At 48.6% G+C, this 24,551-nt stretch overlaps 2 protein-coding genes across 2 annotated transcripts in view; one reads left to right on the top strand and one right to left on the bottom strand.

Annotated features, from left to right (window-relative positions):
- Positions 1 to 12,262, bottom strand: part of LOC146808830 (urokinase plasminogen activator surface receptor-like) — a 250,196-nt gene extending 237,934 nt beyond the window's left edge. The window contains exon 1 of the mRNA XM_085615654.1: positions 12,081 to 12,262. Coding sequence (XP_085471780.1) covers positions 12,081 to 12,123 — 43 coding nt within the window. The 5' untranslated portion in view covers positions 12,124 to 12,262. The remainder of the gene's footprint in view (positions 1 to 12,080) is intronic.
- LOC146808829 (urokinase plasminogen activator surface receptor-like) overlaps positions 1 to 24,551 on the top strand; it is a 644,273-nt gene that overhangs the window by 164,588 nt on the left and 455,134 nt on the right. The window lies entirely within an intron of this gene.

The raw sequence follows: 24,551 nt of genomic DNA, 5'->3' as shown, positions 1-24,551 counted from the left end.
CACATCTCCCTGCCAGACCTGAACACTGCACAGAAAATATCCTATAGTATGACACATCCCACAGCCCGACCTGAACACTACACAGAGAATATCCTATAGTATGACACATCCCATAACCAGACCTGAACACCACACAGAAAATATCCTATAGTATGACACATCCCACAGACAGACCTGAACACTACACAGAAGATTTCCTATAGTATGACACATCCCACAGCCAGACCTGAACACTACACAGCAAATATCCTATAGTATGACACATCCCACAGACAGACCTGAACACTACACAGCAAATATCCTATAGTATAACAAATCCCACAGCCAGACCTGAACACTACAGAGCAAATATCCTATAGTATAACACATCCCACAGACAGACCTGAACACTACACAGAAAATATCCTATAGTATAACACATCTCACTGCCAGACCTGAACACTACACAGAACATATCCTATAGTATGACACATCTCACAGACAGACCTGAACACTACACAGCAAATATCCTATAGTATAACACATCCCACAGCCAGACCCGAACACTACACAGCAAATATCCTATAGTATAACACATCTCACTGCCAGACCCGAACACTACACAGTAAATATCCTATAGTATAACACATCCCACAGCCAGACCTGAACACTACACAGCAAATATCCTATAGTATGACACATCTCCCTGCCAGACCCGAACACTACACAGTAAATATCCTATAGTATGACACATCCCACAGCCAGACCTGAACACTACACAGAAAATATCCTACAGTATGACACATCCCACAGACAGACCTGAACACTACACAGCAAATATCCTATAGTATGACACATCCCACAGCCAGACCTGAACACTACACAGAAAATATTCTTTAGTATGACACATCCCACAGACAGACCTGAACACTACACAGAAAATATCCTATAGTATGACACATCCCACAGACAGACCTGAACACTACACAGAAAATATCCTATAGAATAACACATCTCACTGCCAGACCCGAACACTACACAGTAAATATCCTATAGTATGACACATCCCACAGCCAGACCTGAACACTACACAGAAAATATCCTACAGTATGACACATCCCACAGACAGACCTGAACACTACACAGCAAATATCCTATAGTATTACACATCCCACAGCCAGACCTGAACACTACACAGAAAATATCCTACAGTATGACACATCCCACAGACAGACCTGAACACTACACAGCAAATATCCTATAGTATGACACATCCCACAGCCAGACCTGAACACTACACAGAAAATATCCTACAGTATGACACATCCCACAGACAGACCTGAACACTGCACAGAAAATATCCTACAGTATGACACGTCCCACAGACAGACCTGAACACTACACAGCAAATATCCTATAGTATGACACGTCCCACAGCCAGACCTGAACACTACACAGAAAATATCCTATAGTATGACACGTCCCACAGCCAGACATGAACACTACACAGCAAATATCCTATAGTATGACACGTCCCACAGACAGACCTGAACACTACACAGAAAATATCCTACAGTATGACACATCCCACAGACAGACCTGAACACTACACAGCAAATATCCTATAGTATGACACGTCCCACAGCCAGACCTGAACACTACACAGAAAATATCCTATAGTATGACACGTCCCACAGCCAGACATGAACACTACACAGAAAATATCCAATAGTATGACACATCCCACAGACAGACCTGGACACTACACAGCAAATATCCTATAGAATAACACATCTCACTGCCAGACCCGAACACTACACAGTAAATATCCTATAGTATGACACATCCCACAGCCAGACCTGAACACTACACAGAAAATATCCTACAGTATGACACATCCCACAGACAGACCTGAACACTACACAGCAAATATCCTATAGTATTACACATCCCACAGCCAGACCTGAACACTACACAGAAAATATCCTACAGTATGACACATCCCACAGACAGACCTGAACACTACACAGCAAATATCCTATAGTATGACACATCCCACAGCCAGACCTGAACACTACACAGAAAATATCCTACAGTATGACACATCCCACAGACCGACCTGAACACTGCACAGAAAATATCCTACAGTATGACACGTCCCACAGACAGACCTGAACACTACACAGCAAATATCCTATAGTATGACACGTCCCACAGCCAGACCTGAACACTACACAGAAAATATCCTATAGTATGACACGTCCCACAGCCAGACATGAACACTACACAGCAAATATCCTATAGTATGACACGTCCCACAGACAGACCTGAACACTACACAGAAAATATCCTACAGTATGACACATCCCACAGACAGACCTGAACACTACACAGCAAATATCCTATAGTATGACACGTCCCACAGCCAGACCTGAACACTACACAGAAAATATCCTATAGTATGACACGTCCCACAGCCAGACATGAACACTACACAGAAAATATCCAATAGTATGACACATCCCACAGACAGACCTGGACACTACACAGCAAATATCCTATAGTATAACACATCCCACAGCCAGACCTGAACACTACACATAAAATATCCTATAGTATGACACATCCCACAGACAGACCTGAACACTACACAGAAAATATCCTATAGAATAACACATCTCACTGCCAGACCTGAACACTACACAGAAAATATCCTATAGTATGACACATCCCACAGACAGACCTGAACACTACACAGAAAATGTCCTATAGTATGACACATCCCACAGACAGACCTGAACACTACACAGCAAATATCCTATAGTATAACACATCCCACAGGCAGACCTGAACTCTACACAGCAAATATCCTACAGTATGACACATCCCACAGACAGACCTGAACACTACACAGCAAATATCCTATAGTATGACACGTCCCACAGCCAGACCTGAACACTACACAGAAAATATCCTACAGTATGACACATCCCACAGACAGACCTGAACACTACACAGCAAATATCCTATAGTATGACACGTCCCACAGCCAGACCTGAACACTACACAGAAAATATCCTATAGTATGACACGTCCCACAGCCAGACATGAACACTACACAGAAAATATCCAATAGTATGACACATCCCACAGACAGACCTGGACACTACACAGCAAATATCCTATAGTATAACACATCCCACAGCCAGACCTGAACACTACACAGAAAATATCCTATAGTATGACACATCCCACAGACAGACCTGAACACTACACAGAAAATATCCTATAGAATAACACATCTCACTGCCAGACCTGAACACTACACAGAAAATATCCTATAGTATGACACATCCCACAGACAGACCTGAACACTACACAGAAAATGTCCTATAGTATGACACATCCCACAGACAGACCTGAACACTACACAGCAAATATCCTATAGTATAACACATCCCACAGGCAGACCTGAACTCTACACAGCAAATATCCTATAGTATAACACATCCCACAGACAGACCTGAACACTACACAGAAAATATCCTATAGAATAACACATCTCACTGCCAGACCTGAACACTACACAGAAAATATCCTATAGTATGACACATCCCACAGACAGACCTGAACACTACACAGAAAATGTCCTATAGTATGACACATCCCACAGACAGACCTGAACACTACACAGCAAATATCCTATAGTATGACACATCCCACAGCCAGACCTGAACACTACACAGAAAATATCCTATAGTATGACACGTCCCACAGCCAGACATGAACACTACACAGCAAATATCCTATAGCATAACACATCTCACTGCCAGACCTGAACAGACCTGAACACTACACATAAAATATCCTAAGGTATAACACATCTCACTCCCAGACCTATCAAAATATCCATATGTCTTATTTGTGACTTGTTGAGAGCGAGGCACGTGGCGCTTTTCATATACAATTGCACAAAAACCTAAACCAAATAGAGCCCCTATGATGGCTGTAAAGGAGTGCGCATGCTCCTGCCAGGTTAGAGAACTAAACTAGAGCCAGTGACGTCTACGGCATGCACGTCACGTCGGCGCGAACGTGGGAAACATTTACCTGCTGATAGGAGAGCTCAGGGGGCTCCTGCTGTAAACTAATGACCACAGGTTGAAGCTTTCGTGCACCTGGCTCCGCCTTTTATCTTGCTGATGGAGATGGATTCATTAATCTAAATGTACTTGTCAAGACATTGTGGTGGTCAATGGGCTAGTGGTTACTGCCGGCGCGTGCCGGATGGTCTCCGCCCCTGCGTTCACGGCATTCGGCGTGAACGCGAGCATAAATAAACATGGGTGGAGCTGCGCAGGTAGTCCGCGCCTAACAGCTACACGGTGTGCGCCTGTGTTTAATTAGAGCTCTAGCAAGGCCTTACTGCGTGCATCCCGGGCCGGCGGGTGCCCTCCCGTGGATGTAAGACTGGCGACGAGGGCGGTGCAACGCACGCTTGTCTGTGCTCCCCATTGAGTAGCGCTGCAGCGCCTCTGTGATCCTAGACGTCGACGTACACCCCAGGCCACGCTGTATGGTGGCCAAGACCCTCACAAGCAAGAGATCAGGCCAAGGGAGACAAGACACTACAGTTGTCCCTACACCAGAGTCAGTGCATCAAGGCAATCAGTGCCCACACCGCCGGATGAGTCACGTGCGCCGCTGAGGAAGGCCCCACAAGAGCGCCCCAGCCCAGGCCAGCCTGCCCACATGCTGCACGGCCACGCCCACAAGCGGGCCGTATACAGCCAGATGTTTTGACACCACGGTTAATCGCTAGAGTACGACACCCTCACTGTGACGCCTGGTGACACTCGACTGCTGCCCCCATGGGAGACCAGGACGATAACGCACAGGCGCCAGCGCCAGCGACCATGCACCACCCACAGGTGTCCTACCTCCATTTAGCGAGTCAGCGGACCCTGCCATGGCAGCACCGAGGTGGCAGACCTGGCTCGGCCGCCTGGAAAACTACTTCATTGCCACCAGGGAGAAGGACGGCGCAGTGAAACGCTCAATGCTGCTCCATTATGCAGGGGAGAGATCTACCTGCTCTTCAAGCATCTTCCTAACACAGGGCCCCCCAAGGACTATGCTGTGGCTGTCACTGCCCTAAATGCACATTTTGACCCCCAGCGGAACCCAGATGTTGAGCATTTCAAGCTGAGACAAGCCAAACAAAGAGAGGGTGAATCAGTAGACGCCTTTCATGCACGGCTAAGAGAACTGTCCGGTACTCAACTCGTGGGAGATGGAGCCGCAGAAGAGATCAGGGCCCAACTGATCCTGGGTAGACGCATCAAGGTCCTGCGAGGCCTCATACTCAGGCAGCCGAACATACCCATGAATGGCATCCTAGTGCTGGCACGTTCGCATGACCTGTCTGTGGCGCGAGCAGAAGAGATGGACATTGCACTGGTGCGCGGCGCAGAGAAAGGCTCCATTGTCAAGACGGAACGAGCTGACGCAGTCAGAATGAGGGACAAGGCCCACAGACCATGGGACCGCCAGCCGCATACCCCAAAGAATCAATGCGGGTACTGTGGGTACGAAGAACACCCCTCACAATCATGCCCAGCTCAAGGGAAAACATGCACCAACTGTCGCATCGCAAATCACTTTGCCTCAGTACGCTGAAAGAAAACACAGCGTAAGGAGGGGTACCGACCCAAACAGATGAGGAAGATGGTCTGCCAGCTGTCGTGTGTCTCGTTAGCATCCCCCCAGGAGGGAAGAGAAAAGAGCAAACAGCCTATCAGGAAAACAACTCGACATCAGAAAATGAAGAAGAGACATACATAGTCTTATTCGCCCAAGCCCTGAAAAGTCAGAGACGACCCCAGCCCCGATGTACGATACAGATTGAAGGGTCAGAAGTCAATGCAGTAATTGATACCGGAGCCTCAGTGACAGTCATGGGGATCCAGCAATACAAGTTGAGGCCCCGACCTGAACTTAGACCGTCAAAGTCAAAGATCTTCGCATATGAAGGCAGTTCACCACTACCCCTCTGAGGCAAAATGACCGTGCCAGTGCGGTTTGACAACTCTGAGATCACCATTGATATTCATGTTATCAACCAGGAGGCAGACACACTGCAGAGCAGTCACACAGCTGAAGACCTGGGGCTAGTGACATTCGCCAGGAGCATGCAATCTGACCAGACAAAAGAATTAATTATCCAATTTGAAGACCTGTTTAAGGGGCTAGGACAAATAAAGAGGGCTCCCATCCAAATACACCTAGACCCAACCGTCCCACCAATGGCGCTAAGACACAGGAGGATCCCCTTTCACTTCCGACTGCTAGTGGAAGAAGAGCTGCAGAAGCTTGAAGATCAAGGGGTCATCGAGAAGGTGTCCGGGTCCACACCATGGGTGTCACCCATGGTAATCGCTGAAAAGCCTCGCCAACCGTGGAAGATCAGGCTCTGTATTGACATGCGCCACCCCAACAAGGCCATTCGACGCCAACGCCACATAACGCCAACCATGGATGACATTGTGGCCGACTTGAACGGATCAAGGTGGTTTTCAAAACTGGACCTGAACGCAGGTTATCATCAGTTAGCCCTTGCCAAAGACAGTCACTATACAACCACATTCAGCACGCACCTGGGACTCCAAAGATATAAACAGCTGAATTCCAGCATACCCTCGGCCGCTGAAATACTCCAAAACGCAGGCAAGTAGATCCTGGTTGGGTTACCCGGTGTATTGAACGTGAGTGATGATATCCTCATCCACTTGCAAACGGCTGAAGAACGCTACCGGCATGTGAGAGACATGCTGAAAAGACTCCTGGACCACACAAAGTGAAGTGCCAGCTGTTCCAACAGAAAATAGAGTTTTTCGGCTACATGTTCACACAAGAAGGCATACAGGTGGACCCTCGGAAATTCCAAGCCATCAAGAATGCATCTGCCCCTCTCACGTTGGCCAAAGCCCGCAGTTTCTTGGGGATGGCTACGTACTGTGGCCGTTTCATTCCAGATCTAGCCACCATCGCAGAGCCCCTCCGAAACCTCACCCGGCCAGATGCCATGTCGCAGTGGGGTCCAGCTGAAGAGACTGTGTTTCAAGCCGTCAAGAATGCTCTCATCGACCACGCCACGCTGGTGTACTTTAAGCCTGACAAAAGGACAGAAATACTTGTGGACGCCAGCCCCGTAGGCTTAGGGGCCGTCCTCACTCAGGAACAAGAGCCCGGATGATGGGCCGCTCTAGCTTATGCCAGCAAAGTGCAATCCCCGACCGAGAAGCGGTACGCTCAAATTGAAAGGGAAGCCCTAGCAATCCGTTGGGCCTGCAGACATTTCCACTTATACATATGCGGACACCCATTAACTGTTAGCACAGATCACCAACCCCTGGTGCCGCTATTCAAGGGATCAGCACCCCACCCACCACCACGCATCGAACGTTGGGCCATCGGGCTCCAACACTACGTAATGGATGTAGCCTACTGGCCCGGTGCCAAGAACCCGGACGATTTCTTGTTGAGGCACTCAGACATAACTGGGGAGGGCGGTGAAGAACCAAGCGCCGACTCAACCAAAGCCCACCTAAACGTGATTTTGGCAATCACGTGCCCTCGAGCGTTGACCCTCGAAGAGGTGGCTACAGCAGCTGAAAAGGATCCAGTCATAATCAAAGTCTGGGATGCCATCCAAGGAGGACAGTGGCATCAATTCCTACAATCCGCAAACTCTTGGTCAAGCCTGGAGGCTGTTGTTTCTCATCCAAACAGAGACGTTGCTCATGCAGGTGGTGAAGTTTGCTTTTGAGATGCTGTTTGGATCGGTATGGGAGAGGATGAGCTGTGTGTCGTCAGTGTAGGACACTACTCATGTACACATTGAGGAGTGTTGGGCTGAGCAATGATCATTGAGGGACTCCGCATTTGAGTTTCCTGGGTTCTGAGGTGGAGGGTGTCTAACTCTTTGAGTTCTGTCTTTGAGGAAGGAGTTTGAAAAACCAGGAGAGGCGCTCACCTACTCAAAAGGGACAGACCACCAACAGACTCAGAAGTCAAAAATGAATTTTCCCTTTTGAGATGCTTCCAAACATAAACTCATAAACAGATATCCACATCAACCCTGTGCAGTCAACAACAATTCATCACGTAACACACCAACTCAGGAAGTCAAAGAACTTATAAAAATTATTTATTAAAAATCCTACAATATTTTGATAGAAACATACAATTTAGAAAATACCAAAATACATTCAATTTAGCTTAAGAACATAATGTTTTACACTTTTCCAAAATGTCAAAGTTTCAACAGCCCCCTGGAAAGGAATGTGAAAAGACACTCAAATTTGTCATTTAGTTATTAATTTGCAATAATAGACAGCAGTGCACACCAGAGAGAATAATTCTCTGTCCACATATATTTACTGTCTTTGACAAATTTAACAGAAATTCCAGCGTCGACGCGTTTTTGTGGATTAAGTCAATCTGACCACCTTCATCAGGACAAACAAGTAATTCACACTTCTCCTTTCCGCATTTGTTTAAAAAAGAGAGAGATTTTTTCATAACAACCAGCGCAAACGCACTCAGTATCAGTATCTGTCCGTATTAAAGAGGGGCCAATTGTTCATGAATTAGTTTCTCTATCTAACAGACACCACTATGTCACTGTAGAATTCTATGGGAAGATACTCCGGTCATGGGTCACCAATACATCTCAGGCTTCCAACTTCAATTTAATTACTGTCTCCACTCAGGATATGTGAAAACTATGATGTCGTCTGATATGACTGTGGCTCATTCATTGTGATTATTCATTCAGTAAATTGAAGCATCATATTTTCCACATATCAAAAGGAGGTATTTTTCATGTTTGATTCTAACTTGGACGTGCCGTCAGTAAGTAACGAAATTACCAGTTACTGTTTGCCATATCTAAACTGGATATATAATCAGGAGGATAAGGATGCATTGTCGTTGTGTGGCAGCCCAGACCAGGAGAACTAGTTTCCCTGCAGTTAAACTAAAAGAGAGGAAAAGAAAACATGAAAAATACCTCCTTTTGATATACAAAATGGCCTTGTTTGGGAGAGTAACCACATACCAGTGATTACAAATAAGGTGATTTCTGTGATCAACAAACTACGTTGTACGCACCTACATCGTTTAATCGTGATACACTACATCAACAGTGATTACAAATTGTTATATACTTTTTGGAGAAACAGCTCTCATAAAATGTGTGTCCTGAAGAAGGTGGCTTTTATTTAAGTGATGCTCCACCAAAATGCGTCGACGCTAACTAAGTTTGAATTCAACCATAAGATTTTCTGGGGAGGAATCAATTAAAACACCTACCAGTATATGAACTTGATGTTTGATGTTGGATCAATCCATACAACAGTTAGTTTTTTATTGTGTAAATAGGGTCTCCTATTTTGATTGTTTTTATTTTTATGTGTAGGTTTGTGAATCAATTGCGCCGGAATTTAATGTAAAGCAAACAATGTAAAGTGCACACTATATTTGATTAAATACTGCATGCCGTGTTTGAATTGTACAAAAATTGCTCTTGTGTTTTTATGTGTCATATTCATTTTTTCTTGTGTATTTTAAAAAGAAACAAAAACAACTTTGAGTAAAAATAAGGTTTTCTGAAATGAAATAAATAATCTTTAAGCGCTATATTTCTAGTCTGGTGGTAAGATTATCAAGGGGTTTCATTACAGTGTTTTTGCATTATAGTAAATATTGCTGATGAGTGGTGGGAAGTGAGTGAATCTATGAGTCCTATATAAGTGTACTACCAAAGGGATACCTCTTTTTTCTAATGTTTCGTAGTGCCCTGTTCCCTTTGACGGTGGGGCCACCTCTCTAGTATTTAACCCTATTGAATATGGCCTGATACTGAGTGCGTTTGCACCGGTTTTTATGAAAAAATCTCTCTATTTTTTAAACAAATGCGGAAAAGAGAAGAGTGAATTACTTGCTTGTCCTGATGAAGGTTGTCAGATTGATGTAATCCACCGAAACGCGCCAACGCTGGAATTTCTGTTAAATTTGTCAAAGACAGTAAGTATATGTAGACAGAGAATTAATCTCTCTGAGGTGTGCTGGCTATTATTGCAAATTAACAATGAAATGACAAAAGTGAGTGTCTTTTCACATTCCTTTCCAGAGGGCTGTTGAAACTTTGACATTTTGGAAATGTGTAAAACATTATGTTCTTAAGTTAAACTGAATATAGTTTGGTATTTTCGAAATTGTACGTTTTTATCAAATTATTGTGGGTTTTTTATTAAATAATTTTTGTAAGTGCTTAGGCATCCTGAATTGGTGTGTTACCTGATGAATTGTTGTTGACTGCACGGGGTTGATGTGGATATCTGTTTATGAGTTTATGTTTGGAAGCATCTTAAAAGGGAAAATTAATTTTTGACTTTTGAGGAAGGAGGGCATCCACTTGAGGGCAGGTCCGCAGACACCCACTTGCTGAAACTTTCTGACGAGTGACTTGTGGGAGACTGTATCGAAAGCTGCAAGAGGTCGAGGAGGATGAGTGTGGCCATTTCTGTTCAGTCGAGGATGCTTCCAATGTCATCGGTGGCTGCAATGAGGGCTGTCTCGGTGCTGTGGTTGGTGTGAGAGCTTTCTATGGGTTGATGGAGTTCTAGGTGGTATGCGAGTTGGTTATTGACAGCTTTCTCAATGAATTTAACCGGACAAGGCAGGAGCGAGATGGGTCTGTAGCTGCGAAAGGTGTTGGGGTCCGCTGCTGGTTTCTTCAATCGGGTTCCCCAGTCCCAAAGTCGGCAGATAATTACTTACACATTCTTTTATCCATATAGCACATCTAAATCACAGACTGTCCTTTTAAAACCCAAATCATAAGTTGGGGTCAGAGGTCACCTTGCTCTGGGTATTCAAAGCAACCTGGACTAAACACCATGAGGCGGCTAGTTGGGCGGGTTTGAGCCAGTCCTGGGAGCACGAGCGCCCGGTGCAGTGGGACTTCCTTACCTATAGCTGAGTGTGCCACACTTTGGGCCACCCTAGAGCGGAGCACACCGACAGCGGTCAGACACCGGTGAGCTCACAGGAAGGTTTCTATACATCAGCTAAGCGACAAGAATAAAAGATGGACACCTTTTATACTCACCAACCCACAGGGACATAGCATGGCCAGTAAGATTGGGGGTGAGCTTCAAATGTCCCAACAATCCCGCTGACACTCAATATTAAAACACATTACACGACAAGCCGGGTGCACGAGAGAAGCTTAAGGGGCAGAGTAAAGGGAGAGGAATTCAGAGTGATAGGTGTACCAGGTGAGAGAAAGCACATTATTTGAGAAATAACCAACATTTTTTAATCCTTTCGAAACAGAGAGGTGGAAAGTGTGCGTTTTTTTCTGTGTACAAAAAAATCCTCGTGAAATCCAACAGACACCTCACCATACCCGCGTGAAAGCACCTGCAACCAACTATTTATCCCAAAATGCATTAATTAGTAGGGTTTGACACCCCAACCACCCCCATGAAGCTACGACACTGCCACTACATTTACATGAAGCGCTTGTACACCACCAAGTTTAAGTGGTATATATGAATAACACGGATGTTATCGTTGCTGATCCAATAATCCATACGACATCTCTAGCGCCTCTCTCTGTATTGATATTGCGTGCACCTAGTCAGGAACCCCGAAGGGCTACACCTACAAGCGGCTGGGATGCGACACAAGAGGTGCGCATCCAGTGGAGATGTATACATTGCAAACATTAATACACGCACGTGTCAGATCACATACTTATATTATTATACTGTATTACAAATCACATATTTACACAATTCGAGAGAGCGAGAGAGAGAAAGCGATGAAGTGATTTGCCCAGAATCACACAATTATAGTCACGCGTGAAGCTAAGATCAGAAGCCAGGTCCCCTAGGTGAGGGACGACCACGTGCCCCCCATCAGTAAGTTCTCAAAGTGCCTCCGTCCCAACAGCACTCACATTGCGGGGTGCTCTGTGGGTGCTGTGGATTGGCGGACACCCCTGAATAATGCAAGAAGACCCCACTTACCGAGTGGGAGGAAGAGCAGGAGGGTCCCTAGGAGCGCCTTCATCCTGGGGTCGCTCCGGCCCCCCGCGCAGCGTCGCCCCGGGAGTCCCTCAGAGGCGCAGTCCTCGAGGCACCTTTACCGCCATGGAGAGCTCGACTAGGCCGGCTCAGCACCTCACCTTCTTCTCCCCTCGGGTATTCGTGAGGACGGTCAAAAATGCAGCCGCGCCGAACCAGTTGGTCGGGAGGCGAAACGAGGCCGATCCCAAAGCCGCACCCCCGCCTCGTAAAACACGAGGCTGCTAGGGCGTGAAAGGAGGTAGCGCCTGGAAGGGGCGCCAGTGCGCCTTGTGCGCGTCACCTACCAAAACCGGTGGAGTGTGACGTCATGACGCAGCCACATGAGGACTGGGCCACACAGGACCCAGCCGTTAAACCAATAGCTATCCCTTCTAGGCGCTACATTGAGCAGCCCCATTGTTCACAAAGCTAAAGAAGGGACATCCTGCTACACTGAGCTGGTCAGGGAGAAAGGCCGGACCTGGGAGAGGAAGGAAGGTAGCTCGGACAGAGGTGTGCTATGCACAGCATCAGTGGATAACCTGGATTATGGAACAAGACTCCAAATTAAGCGGCAGGGTTGACTAAATTGTGCGGTAAAAAGGCGAAATAGGCTTTTTAATGCGACACTCTTTTTGTGTCATTGCTTCGCCATATCGTCACACTCGCGGACAAACATTGGGAGGGAGGGGTGGAGGGGGGGAAGCAGGCCACTGACAAGATCGTTGTGTGTAAAAGGCCGCTTTATTGGAAACAGGTGCACATTACAAATTAAATTCCTTGGCCGAAACGCCTTCCAAAACTAGGCCTCGCTAAATATAACATGCCTAGCCCCGCCCCCCCGCCCCCTCCCCTAAATACCTTCGAGCCCGCCCCCGCCCGTACATTACAACATTACAACAATATAAAAACATTATAAAACATTATAAAACATTACACTCCTGTATAACCCCCCAACAATCTCTAAATCCAAACCTTCTGTTAACCAAAACTCCCCTGCCTGCCCCTTTTCAGCTATCGGCCCCCAAACTGTGTAACCGAACTAAATTTACCAAACTAACCTTTTCCTGTCGATAACCCCAACTCAACCCCAATAACTCCACCAACTTCCGGTAAAACTGACCAGAAAATCACCATAACCCCCGCACAGCACCTGCTCCAAGCGACAAAGTACAAACATAGCAGAACCCCTTGCACATCTGTTCCCACAAAACGCCTGGAAAATTTCGCAAAAAGGGGGAAAAACTGGAAAAACGTATACTGAAAACCCAAACCCCGAAACGAAAAATTGGAGAAAAAACACCCAAAAAACGTGTTTTTTGAGGGAGGGAGAGAGGGAGGGGACAAAAAACACGACACTATCCTCGCTCCCGGCCACCAGGTCACCAAGCCTAAAATGGTGGCCGGGGGCGGGCTCCCAAGGTATTTATACCTGGGCAACATTTTGCTACATTTGGGCTCTAATTGGGCTGCCTTTGGGCTATCTTTTCCCTACCAGCAAGCCCAAGTTCAAAAACCGCGCGGGGCCCGCAAACCCCTCCCTCCACACGCCCCCTCCCAAACTGCCCGGGGGTGGGGACTCCCTGCGGTCGCCTTCCCCCCCCAAGCCCCCCTTGGGAGGGAGGGGTGGAGGGGGGGAAGCAGGCCACTGACAAGATCGTTGTGTGTAAAAGGCCGCTTTATTGGAAACAGGTGCACATTACAAATTAAATTCCTTGGCCGAAACGCCTTCCAAAACTAGGCCTCGCTAAATATAACATGCCTAGCCCCGCCCCCCCGCCCCCTCCCCTAAATACCTTCGAGCCCGCCCCCGCCCGTACATTACAACATTACAACAATATAAAAACATTATAAAACATTATAAAACATTACACTCCTGTATAACCCCCCAACAATCTCTAAATCCAAACCTTCTGTTAACCAAAACTCCCCTGCCTGCCCCTTTTCAGCTATCGGCCCCCAAACTGTGTAACCGAACTAAATTTACCAAACTAACCTTTTCCTGTCGATAACCCCAACTCAACCCCAATAACTCCACCAACTTCCGGTAAAACTGACCAGAAAATCACCATAACCCCCGCCACCCAGAAAGAGGGGGGCGGTGCAACTACCCTCCCCTCTTTCTGCCCCCCAACAAAAAAGGCTTTAAACACAACGAGCCTGATTCTGCCCCCTCAAGCACCGAGACAAGACCTCCCTGAGCTCCAACAAATAAAGATCCATGCCCAACCTCGACAAATGGACCCCATCTCCCCGAAAAAACTCTACTGCCTCAAAGCGGATATCTTTATGGGTGACTCTCCCGAAGCCCAAATCTCGACAAAACCGGGAAACCTCCAAATTCACTTTCCTCCGAGACCTATCAACCGCCCTGGGCTTCAATGCCCCTCTCCACACCCTCCGCGGGACCAATTCCGTCCAGAGAACATGACAACCCGACCACTGCTCCTTCAACAACGCCAAGTCTCTTTTCATGGCTCGCAACAATACCACCCCTTTCACACTACAAAGATCATTCTCCCCCAAGTGAATTAACAGAATATCCGGGCATTGACCCTTCACCATGGCTTTATTCAGACAGGGGATCAGCTCCCTCCAAAGCATCCCCCCCTTACCCTTCCATACCAATCGAAAAAGGCTGCCATTGAAACCCAAACTTTCCCCAAAATAACTTTTGCACGCCTGAACGTGCGCCCACTTGACGAAGGAATGCCCCACAATCCACACCGTCAACTCCCTCGTGTGTGGCCCGGCCACCGAACCTGAAATGAAAAACAAATATGAGACTCACACCAAAGCAGTAGACGCAGGCGCCAAAGGAGGATCCTCCCGTACATATTTGTGAAAGCAGGAAGAGGACCAACGCCCCAAGCGCATTATATCGCCCTGCGACCAACCCCGGTTATGCGCCTCAGTCGCTGCCCCAATCCTGAAAGAATGTGTCCCAAACTGCGCGCCATCCAACCCCAACCGCTGCAACCCCTTACGCAGGACCATGCGCAGCTGATAGTCAGAGACGCGCGCCCCGTCTATGTGTTGAAAAACTAACTGGCCCCCCCCCCCCCCCGAGAGCGACCTCCACTGCCTGGCCCAGCGCAGCGGACATGTGCAACTAGGGGATCCTGCCTCCAACCAAACCCCTTTACCAACCCCCTTCTGATCTGTTTTGGAACTGGCCAACCAAACATGTACGCCAGTGTCCGATATGAAAACATCCTGCCAACAAATACCCCGCTTCAACTTGGTCCCCAGAGCTCCGAAACCCTGAAAGCTCCGAAAAACATGAAAACCATAAGGGTAGAAAACAACGCAACTTCAAAATCGTCAGTGCAAACTGCAGGCAACACAGCCAGCAAACGAGCCAGCGTCTGCCAGGAAATCGGCAAACGGGACACCCCAGTACCGCCCCGTTCTCTCGCCCACCCTTCAAGCATCCTGCGACCTATTTCCCCAGCAGACGGGGCATAACCCCAAAAAAGCTTCCCCATGAAAGCAACCCCAGCCAACTTCCCTGCTATAGTGACCCGCGACAGACCCTTCTCAATGAGGTCAAGGATAAATTGAACCACATCCTCCGAACTGCGCCCCGGCTCTACCCTCCTACTAGCACCTGACGCCAAAAATTCCTTCCATGCCAATGTGTACGCCGTACGCGTGGAAACCGACAAAGAACCTACCACCAGTTGAAACACCCTGCGTTGCCGACCGACCAGAGGTGCTCCGGCATCGGGGTCGGTGTCCTGTCCGCCTCTTTGGCCAGCCCATGGAATCTCTCCCACTGTGAACGAGACAAAGCATCCGCGATGTCATTGTCCACGCCCGGTACGTGCAAAGCCCTGAATGAAATGTCATAGCGCAAACAGCCCAGCACAAACACCCTCAGTAATTTCAGAATCTGCTCATCCCTGGCCGATTGTCTATTGACTATTTGCACCACCGCCATGTTGTCCACACGGAAAAGCACCCTCTTGTGCTCCAGCTCTTTGCCCCAAATGGTCAAAGCCACCAAAAGTGAGAAGAGTTCCAAAAAGGCAATGCTCCGCCCACCATTCTTCCACTCCTGAGGCCACTGCTCTGCACACCAATGCCCCTGCCAGTAGATGCCAAAACCTTCACTGCCCGCTGCATCTGAAAACAGCTGCACATCCCACTGTACATCCTCGTCCCTGGCCAAAGGCACCCCGTTAAATGAGTGCAGGAAAAAGGACCACATCCGCAAATCCTCCTTCACCCCAGCCGACAGGCGCACATGATGATGAGGCAAGTGCCGGCCTGCTAAGGCCCGGCCCAGGCGCCGACAGAAAGTCCGCCCCGCCCGAACCACCCTACAAGCAAAGTTCAGATGGCCTAGCAACACCTGTATGTCCTTCACCGTCACCTTCGGTCGAGCCAACATCTCGTCCAGCAAAACCAACATTTTAGATTTCTTATCCGCGGGCAGCCGAGCCTGCATGGCAACTGAGTCAAGTTCAATGCCCAAGAATGAAATGACAGTATCCGGCCCCATTGTTTTCTCCGGAGCTAAAGGCACCCCCAACTCCTCCATAAGCTCCTGAAACGACGCCAGCGCGCGCCGGCACTCCGAAGAGCCCGGAGAGCCCACAAAAAAGAAATCATCCAGATAATGTGTGACCCAGCTGTGACCAGTGCGGTGCGTGAAAAACCACTGCAAAAAAGTGCTGAATAGCTCGAAAAGGGCACATGACACCGAGCAACCCATGGGTAGCGCCTTATCCACATACCATTCACCCTCAAATTGTATGCCCAACAAAGGCCAGTCATCCGGATGAACCGGGAGCAGCCGGAAAGCCGACTTAATATCGCACTTTGCCATCCCTGCAGCTGCGCCCGCGGCCACAACCAGTGACATAGCGACGTCAACTGAGGAGTATGACACCGAAGCAGCGTCTTCATCGATAAAATCATTGACTGACGACCCTTCAGGCCATGACAAATGCTGAATCAGCCGAAACTGCCCCTCCTCCTTCTTGGGCACCACACCAATAGGGGAAATGATCAAATTAGGAACTGGCCATTCTCCAAACGGGCCTGCCATCCTCCCCTCATGCACTTCCTTACGCAATTTCTCTCGCACCACCAGCTTGTACTCCGCTGCGGATTTCAAATTATCCGCCCACCTTCTCTGCCGGGGCCCGTGGTACCCCAAATGAAAACCCCACCTGAAACCATCCAAAAGAGTTCGCTTTGCCACCAGATCCTCGTAGCCATCCAGGGCAGCCTGTAGCCGAGCCAATTTAATTGGTGTAGGAGCCCTTTGGCCCAGGACCCTGTGCGCCCCTACCCCCTCGCCCACCCTGTGACTGCTGCGCGCTGCCAGGCAACCCTGCACCTGCTTGCTGCCCTCCTGATGGCCTAACTCCCCAGCAGTTGACGAGGGAGTGCCGCTTGCCGCACTTAGAACACTCGTGTTTGTATTTACAATACTCTCGCGTGCACAGGCCCTTGTTGAAATCCCAACACGCCCCGACCCCAGACTGTGATGCGGCTGAGCCTCCCACCCCACCCCGGGTGGGCTTTCCCTGAAAGGGCCGGTACACTAACGGCAGACCACTAGCCGTAAAAATCGTCTTACCCCCTGGCGCGGCCCCCATAGTATGTTGCCACAGGTCATTATCCAACTCGCCCCATTTAGCTTCATCATCCCAAGCCATACGGGCTCGAAACTCCTCATCATACTGGGCCCACGCATAACCCGTACCAGTGAGTTGAGCCTTCCGAATAACGTCCATATATTTAAATAGGGCTACGCAGCGCTCAGGAAACCTTTCGCAGTAAACACTAGCATAAATTAAGAACGCTGCCGTCCAGTTCTCGATCGTCAGCGGCACCTTAGGGCGCTTAGCCAACTCGTACTCTTCCTCTTTAGAACCCTCCTTAGACCTCACCTCCCTGTGTAATAATTTCAGAAGCTCAACATATTCACCTTTCCAAATACGCTCTTTCGTCGCCAGCATTAAATGCGCACCCAGGGGCTTAGTCACCCCCATATAAGGGAGCTTCTTGATCTTCAATTCCTTGCTCTGCGGCTTCTCCTTCCCATCGCCTGCCTCTACTTGAGACCCACTCTCCACCTTGGTCCCTGACAAGGTTACCTCCTTCCCAGTGCCAACCCCCGCGTCCTTCACATACTTGCCTCTATACAATCTCCCCTCCGACACACCCCCACCCCCATCCTCCCCAGACCCCACAGACACCATAATAGGTTTGGCCCGTGTTTTCGCGCTCTCACCTGGCTCTAAGGAGGGTGTGCGGACCGACTCCGACCGCCTCACCACCCGTGCCGAAGAATCCCTTGGAGGATGTGCCCTCGCTGACGGGCCGTGCTCTCCTGACGATTTCACCACCGCAGACTGTGCACTGGGTGCCACACCCGGAACCTGAAACAGACTACGAGAAGCATGAGCGTGTCCCCCCACCTCATCACCCCGTATCTCCCCCTCCTCGGGGCTATCCTCATCATAGTCGAGCAGTAATGGCTCCTCCACCATCCGCGCCTCCTCAGCAAAATCCACCATTCGGGCCTTACCGGACCCTACATTAGCACCAGCGGCCTCCATGGCCTTATAACCACCTTGCGGGGGAGCCGACTGTACTCGCCGGTCCTCCCCTCTACCACGCTTAACACAAGCATCCAATTTATCAGAAAAGTCCATCCACCTTGAACGCCGTGACGTTGGGGCCAGCGAGGTCGCGCCTGACCTTCGTGAGCTGACCGCGACGGGATCCCCCGCCGGTACGGAATGTGCCGCGCCAGGCCTCATCCTCCCTTCTCCTCGGCGATAGTGGGCCGTACCTCGCCCTACCGAGTCTGCTGCTCTGCTACCTGACCTATCCTGCAAAGAAAAAGTTTGGACTGGTGTGCCGGGAGCCATGAAACTAACAACCTCCCGCGACCTGATACCGCTCGACAAACCCGCGCCTGATATAGCCCCTCCATACACACCCGCTCGCCCTACCCCCCCGAGCTGTGACGGCACCATCTCCTCCTCGTCCCCGCTCCACTCCAACCTAGCATGCCCCAAAACGGACGCCGAGACCTCGCCATACTCCTCCCCCAAAGATAGCGACCTACCCGACCTCCTCCTGGCACGACCGCTCGCCCCATAAACCACCCTCTCCTTGGCACCCCCCACCCTGTCCCGCCCCCGCACGCCTGCCCAACCCACCGCACCCTCTTCAGTACCACCCCGGACACCTTCAGCCCAGGAGGGGAAAATGTCCAAACCTTCGCCTTCCAAGCCCCCCCCAGACGCTTCACTGTCCCCCCCAAACCACCCATCCCCCCCCACTTTGCCATCCCTCCCCCCAAACTCCTGACCCGCCGAACGCCAAACCGCCCCTCCCTGCTCCAGTACCTGTACAGCACTCCCCCACTCCGACACCTCCTGCGTCCCCCCCTCCTGCGCTGGGCACCACCCCTCCACCTGCGCCCACTCGCCCTCGCCCATAGACCTCCCCCCCACAGAAAAACCCACACCCTCCAACGATGAACCCGGCGAAAACAATAACGGGCTGCTAGGCGCTGCCTCCCCACACCCCCTGAGCCTCACGGCAGGGCAACCCGCCTCAGCACACGTAACAACACCCCTCTCATCTGGCACCCGTGTCCCGAGCTCGAAACCCGCCTCCAGCCCACCCCCACGTCCCACAACAAAAGAAGAATCCCCGGCACCAAACATCGCTGGCCCAGCCCACGGATCTGCCCCCTGCTCGCGCCTCGCCACCTGCGCCACAACCACCGGCCCGCCCACACTCGTGTCAGCGCTCCCCACCCTCGCGCTACATGACGCTACTTCAGGCCCAGCCGCCGAGCGCCTTTTTACACCGCGCCCGCCTCCGCGCTTAGCCCCCCCCACGGGGGAAGACAGAGAAAGCTCCGCCGAACCGCTAACACCGCCACCGATCCCCGCCGCGACACCAGCACCCGCCTCCCCCAACACCTTCGCCCGGCCGGCCTGGCCATAACGAGCGGGGACCGCTCTCCGCACGCGCGGGCGTCCCCGCTCACTCACCGTCACTTGCCGCGACCGCTTCGGAGACGTACACGCTGCCACCGCCGCCGCCACTCCAGCCGAGGCCTGCCGCGGGGGGCGCGACGGCCCCGCCACATCACCGATGACCAGATCCATCCGACCAGCCTCCGACAGAAGCCTGAGAGCCTCCAACACCCTATAGTCCTGAGACGCCATCGCAACCAGACACTAATAAACCACACCGCTGACAAAAAACACGACACTATCCTCGCTCCCGGCCACCAGGTCACCAAGCCTAAAATGGTGGCCGGGGGCGGGCTCCCAAGGTATTTATACCTGGGCAACATTTTGCTACATTTGGGCTCTAATTGGGCTGCCTTTGGGCTATCTTTTCCCTACCAGCAAGCCCAAGTTCAAAAACCGCGCGGGGCCCGCAAACCCCTCCCTCCACACGCCCCCTCCCAAACTGCCCGGGGGTGGGGACTCCCTGCGGTCGCCTTCCCCCCCCAAGCCCCCCTTTCACCGGCTTAATATGCGTTTAACAACTCAATGCAGAATTCACCGACTGAAAAGGGACCCAGTTAATTTTTGCAAAGAAATGCCACAAAGTTACACGCGTGGCAGCGTTTTTCGTGACATTTTGTTTGTTGAAATCTGAAGATTACGCAGCAGGTGGCGTGCATTATGTGGCAAATCCGCCATTACGCAGAAAACACCGCGACTGCAGAATTGCGTAGTTCCAGTGGCCAGGGCTATTCAGCACTTGGGATTCCAGGGGTGTAGTGGGTGGGCTGAGCGAGGCACAACCCGTTGTCCTGTCACCAGCCAGAGGGGCCGGGGGAGTTAGCGAACTCTTCTTACATGATGTGCACGATGTGTTGTTGATAAATGATGCTCCCGGCCATGACTCTCAGCGCAGGCAAGGACCTTTCTCGGCTGGTTGCGTAACAGCCATAATTGGGACGCAGTGCTTAGGTTTAGTTTATGTGTAAAGTGTAGCGCACACCAACGAGGTTTCTTAGCGCTGGAACTGTTGAGGAAAACCATTTCACTAGTGTTAGTAAAGTATGTTAAAGATGTGGGAGTAACAGACATTCTTCTGACGCTATTCATTGCCCTGCAGCAAAAAGTAGATGCTATAAATGTAAAAGAATAGGGCATTTTTCGAGGGTTTGCAAAGCATCTGGAATTTCTCAGTCTAAACTAGTCGTAAATGCACTTAGAGATGAGTCTGCAACTAATTCCAATGAGAGTGATATTGAGATATTAGTGATTGATGAGGTCAACGATGTAGATGCGAATGTTAGTGACAATTACAACCCTCCTAAGTGTAACATTTGTGTGGATGACAAAAGCATTCAGATGTGCGCGGATTCATGTTCTCCGTTTACCCTGATTGACAAACAAAATTGGGTAGATTTGGGTTCCAAAAATTTACAAATTGCGGATATGAATCCTGTGGGGTACTGCGGGCAAAAACTACCTGTTCTAGGTTATTTTTCATCCAAAATTAAATTTCAAGATAGGGAGACTATAGCCAAGATATATGTAGTGGAGAAGGGTAAGCCTTTACTTGGATGTAGAGAGCAAAAAGCCTTAAACATTATACTCAATCCCAACCGTCCGGTTCAAGTACTTTAGACTGATTCACAAGATAGTAATGAATGGATGTCCAAGTTTCCCAATCTATTTAAAAAGGAATTGGGGTGTCTGAAGAAATTTAGGCATCGTATAGTTTCAAAGAAAGGAATAATTCCTAATGTACACAAAGTGCGAAACGTACCGTAAGCAATAAGAGATCTTCTTAAAGAAGAATCAAATAGATTGTGTAAGAAAGGCATTATAGAACCAATAGAAGCATCAGAGTGGCTAAATCCGATCGTTATCGAACGCAAACCCAATGGCAGTATCCGCATGTGTGTGGACTTAAGAGACTTAAACGAATGCATTTGTATAGATCGCTATCCTTTGCCTCATATCAATGAGATGTTGTCTAGTGTTGGCAATGGTAAGTTTTTTTCTACTTTGGATTTGTCAAGTGCGTACCATCAGATCCTATAACAACCTGAATCCAAGCATTTAACATCTTTCATAACGCCTGAAGGAGCATTTCAATTTGTCCGAATGCCCTTTGGTCTGGCTTCTGCTTCGGCAGTTTTTCAAAGGGTCATGCAAGTAGTTTTGAAAGATGTCCCTAATGTGCTTGTATTCCAAGACAATGTTTTAGTGTGGGGAAAAGATAAATCGGAGCACAACTATCTGGTGGAGAGGGTTTTAAACAAATTAGAGCAGGCTGGTCGAATTATAAGCCTACAGAAGTGTAAATTTTGAAAACGGAAGTAGATTATCTAGGTCATACTCTATCACAAGAAGGTGTCAAACCTAAGTTCAAACTTGTGGAAGACTTAGAGAATGCACCTATTCCAGAAAATAAAGACCAGGTAAGGTCATTTCTTGGACTTGCTGAATACTACTCAAGATTTATTTACAATTTCTCCACCTGTGTGTTTCCTCTTCGAGAATTAATGAAGACAAATGTGACGTATGTGTGGTCTGATAATTATCAACGTGCCTTCGAAGAAGTGAAGAAAGCTGTCATGAATACTACTGCTTTGAAACCATTCAATTCCAAAGATAGGTGCATTATTGTAACTAATGCTAGTGGGCACGGATTAGGAGCTGTGCTGATGCAAATTCATGATGGTAAGGAACGGGTGGTGGCCTTTGCATCACGCACACTCAAAGGCGCTGAGAGCATGTACTCCACCATTAAGAAGGAGTCATTCGCGTGTTGGTGGGGGGTGCAACACTTCCGTAATTTTGTGTGGGGTACAAATTTTGAATTACACACAGATCACAAACCTTTGATTGACATGTTTTCCACTACGGGTGCCGGCAGAGCCACACCACGTATTTCTAAGTGGATATATCGCTTACAAGAATTCAATTTCATTTTGAAGTATGTTCCTGGCGTGAGAAATGTTAACGTTGATTGTCTATCATGTCTTCCGGTAGTTAAGTCTGACAGTGAAGAAATCAATTCAGAAGTAGATGATTGGATTGTAGATAATTTGGTGGATGTATGTCAAGCCATTGAAGAGGTTGATTGGAAGCAAGCTATTTCAGACGATGTTGTTATGAAAAAGGTCATAGAATGTTTACCTATGAATGAAGGGTGGAGATAACATGAGGACATGATATAATACAAGGAGGTTTGGTGTGAATTATCTGTGGTAAATGGCATTTTGAGGAGGAATGACAGGTTAGTGGTTCCTGTTTCTATAAGGCCAAGATTGATTGAACTATTGCATGAGGGCCACTGTGGCATGACCGCCATGAAGAGGAGGGCAAGTGAAGATTTCTGGTGGCCAGGGATGGACAGGCAAATTGAGAGATTTGTGAGAGATTGTGTAGCATGTTCGCGTAGTGACAAGGCTCATGTAGTACAGGAAACTTCCATTCATCATGTGAAATGGCCAAAACATGCTTGGGAAAGGGTGGCCATTGATATTTGTGGTCCTTTCGAGATCTTAGGTGTTGGCAGTAAGTATGCCATTGTTTTGATGGATTATTTTTCCAAATGGCCGGAGGTAACTTTTGCACGTGAAGTTAAATCTAGCAATGTAATTGATTTTTGTGAAGAGATTTTCTGCAGAGAAGGATGTCCAGCGGAAAGTTTGACTGACAACGGTCCCCAATTTTTGTCTAAGGAATTTGGTGACTTTCTTAAGAAATGGGGTATCAAACATTGTAAGACACCAGTGTATCATCCTAGGTGAAACGGTTTGATTGAATGCTTTAACCGTGTCCTAGGGGAATGTATTCAGATGGTTGTACAAAGCAATGCTTGTTGGAAGAGTTCGGTGAGAAATATGTTGTGGAATTACAGAATAACTCCACATTCTGCAACGGGTGAAACTCCTTTTTGTTTACTGAAGGGTAGAGTTCCATGTTCAATAGCCGTACCAGCTTGGATGGGAAGGAATAGAAGGAAATTGGTTAATGAGAGTGCTATAAGAACTAAAGTAGAGAAGTATCAAAACTTGTATGAGCAGAAACATAATGACAAGTTAGTCAAAAGACCAAGGGTGTTTGAGTTAGGCAAGTATGAGAGAGTGAAAATAGGTACTACTCATTGTAAAGGAAGTTCCAAGTTATCTGATCCCAAGAGAATATTGGTAATCAATGGTGACTTCCTGAAGCTTTCTGATGGAAAATGGTGGAATGCAAATTGTGTGGCCAAGTGCAATGAGACTGAGGCGCAGGAGTGGTTGAAATCCAATTCCAGTGATGGTAATGAGCTAGGTGATGTTCCCAACAAAGATTTCAATATGAGTTTTAATGTTCCCAATAGGGAGTGCGCTGCGCGCAGTGCGCGCCCTAAAATACCACCTAAAAGGTTGCAAGATTACATATGTGATTAGTTATATTTTTGGTT

Source organism: Triturus cristatus, chromosome 7, assembly GCF_964204655.1.
Source record: "Triturus cristatus chromosome 7, aTriCri1.1, whole genome shotgun sequence".
NCBI lineage: Eukaryota > Metazoa > Chordata > Amphibia > Caudata > Salamandridae > Triturus > Triturus cristatus.
Note: the sequence above shows the minus strand (reverse complement) of the source record. Positions and strands in the feature narration are given on the sequence as shown.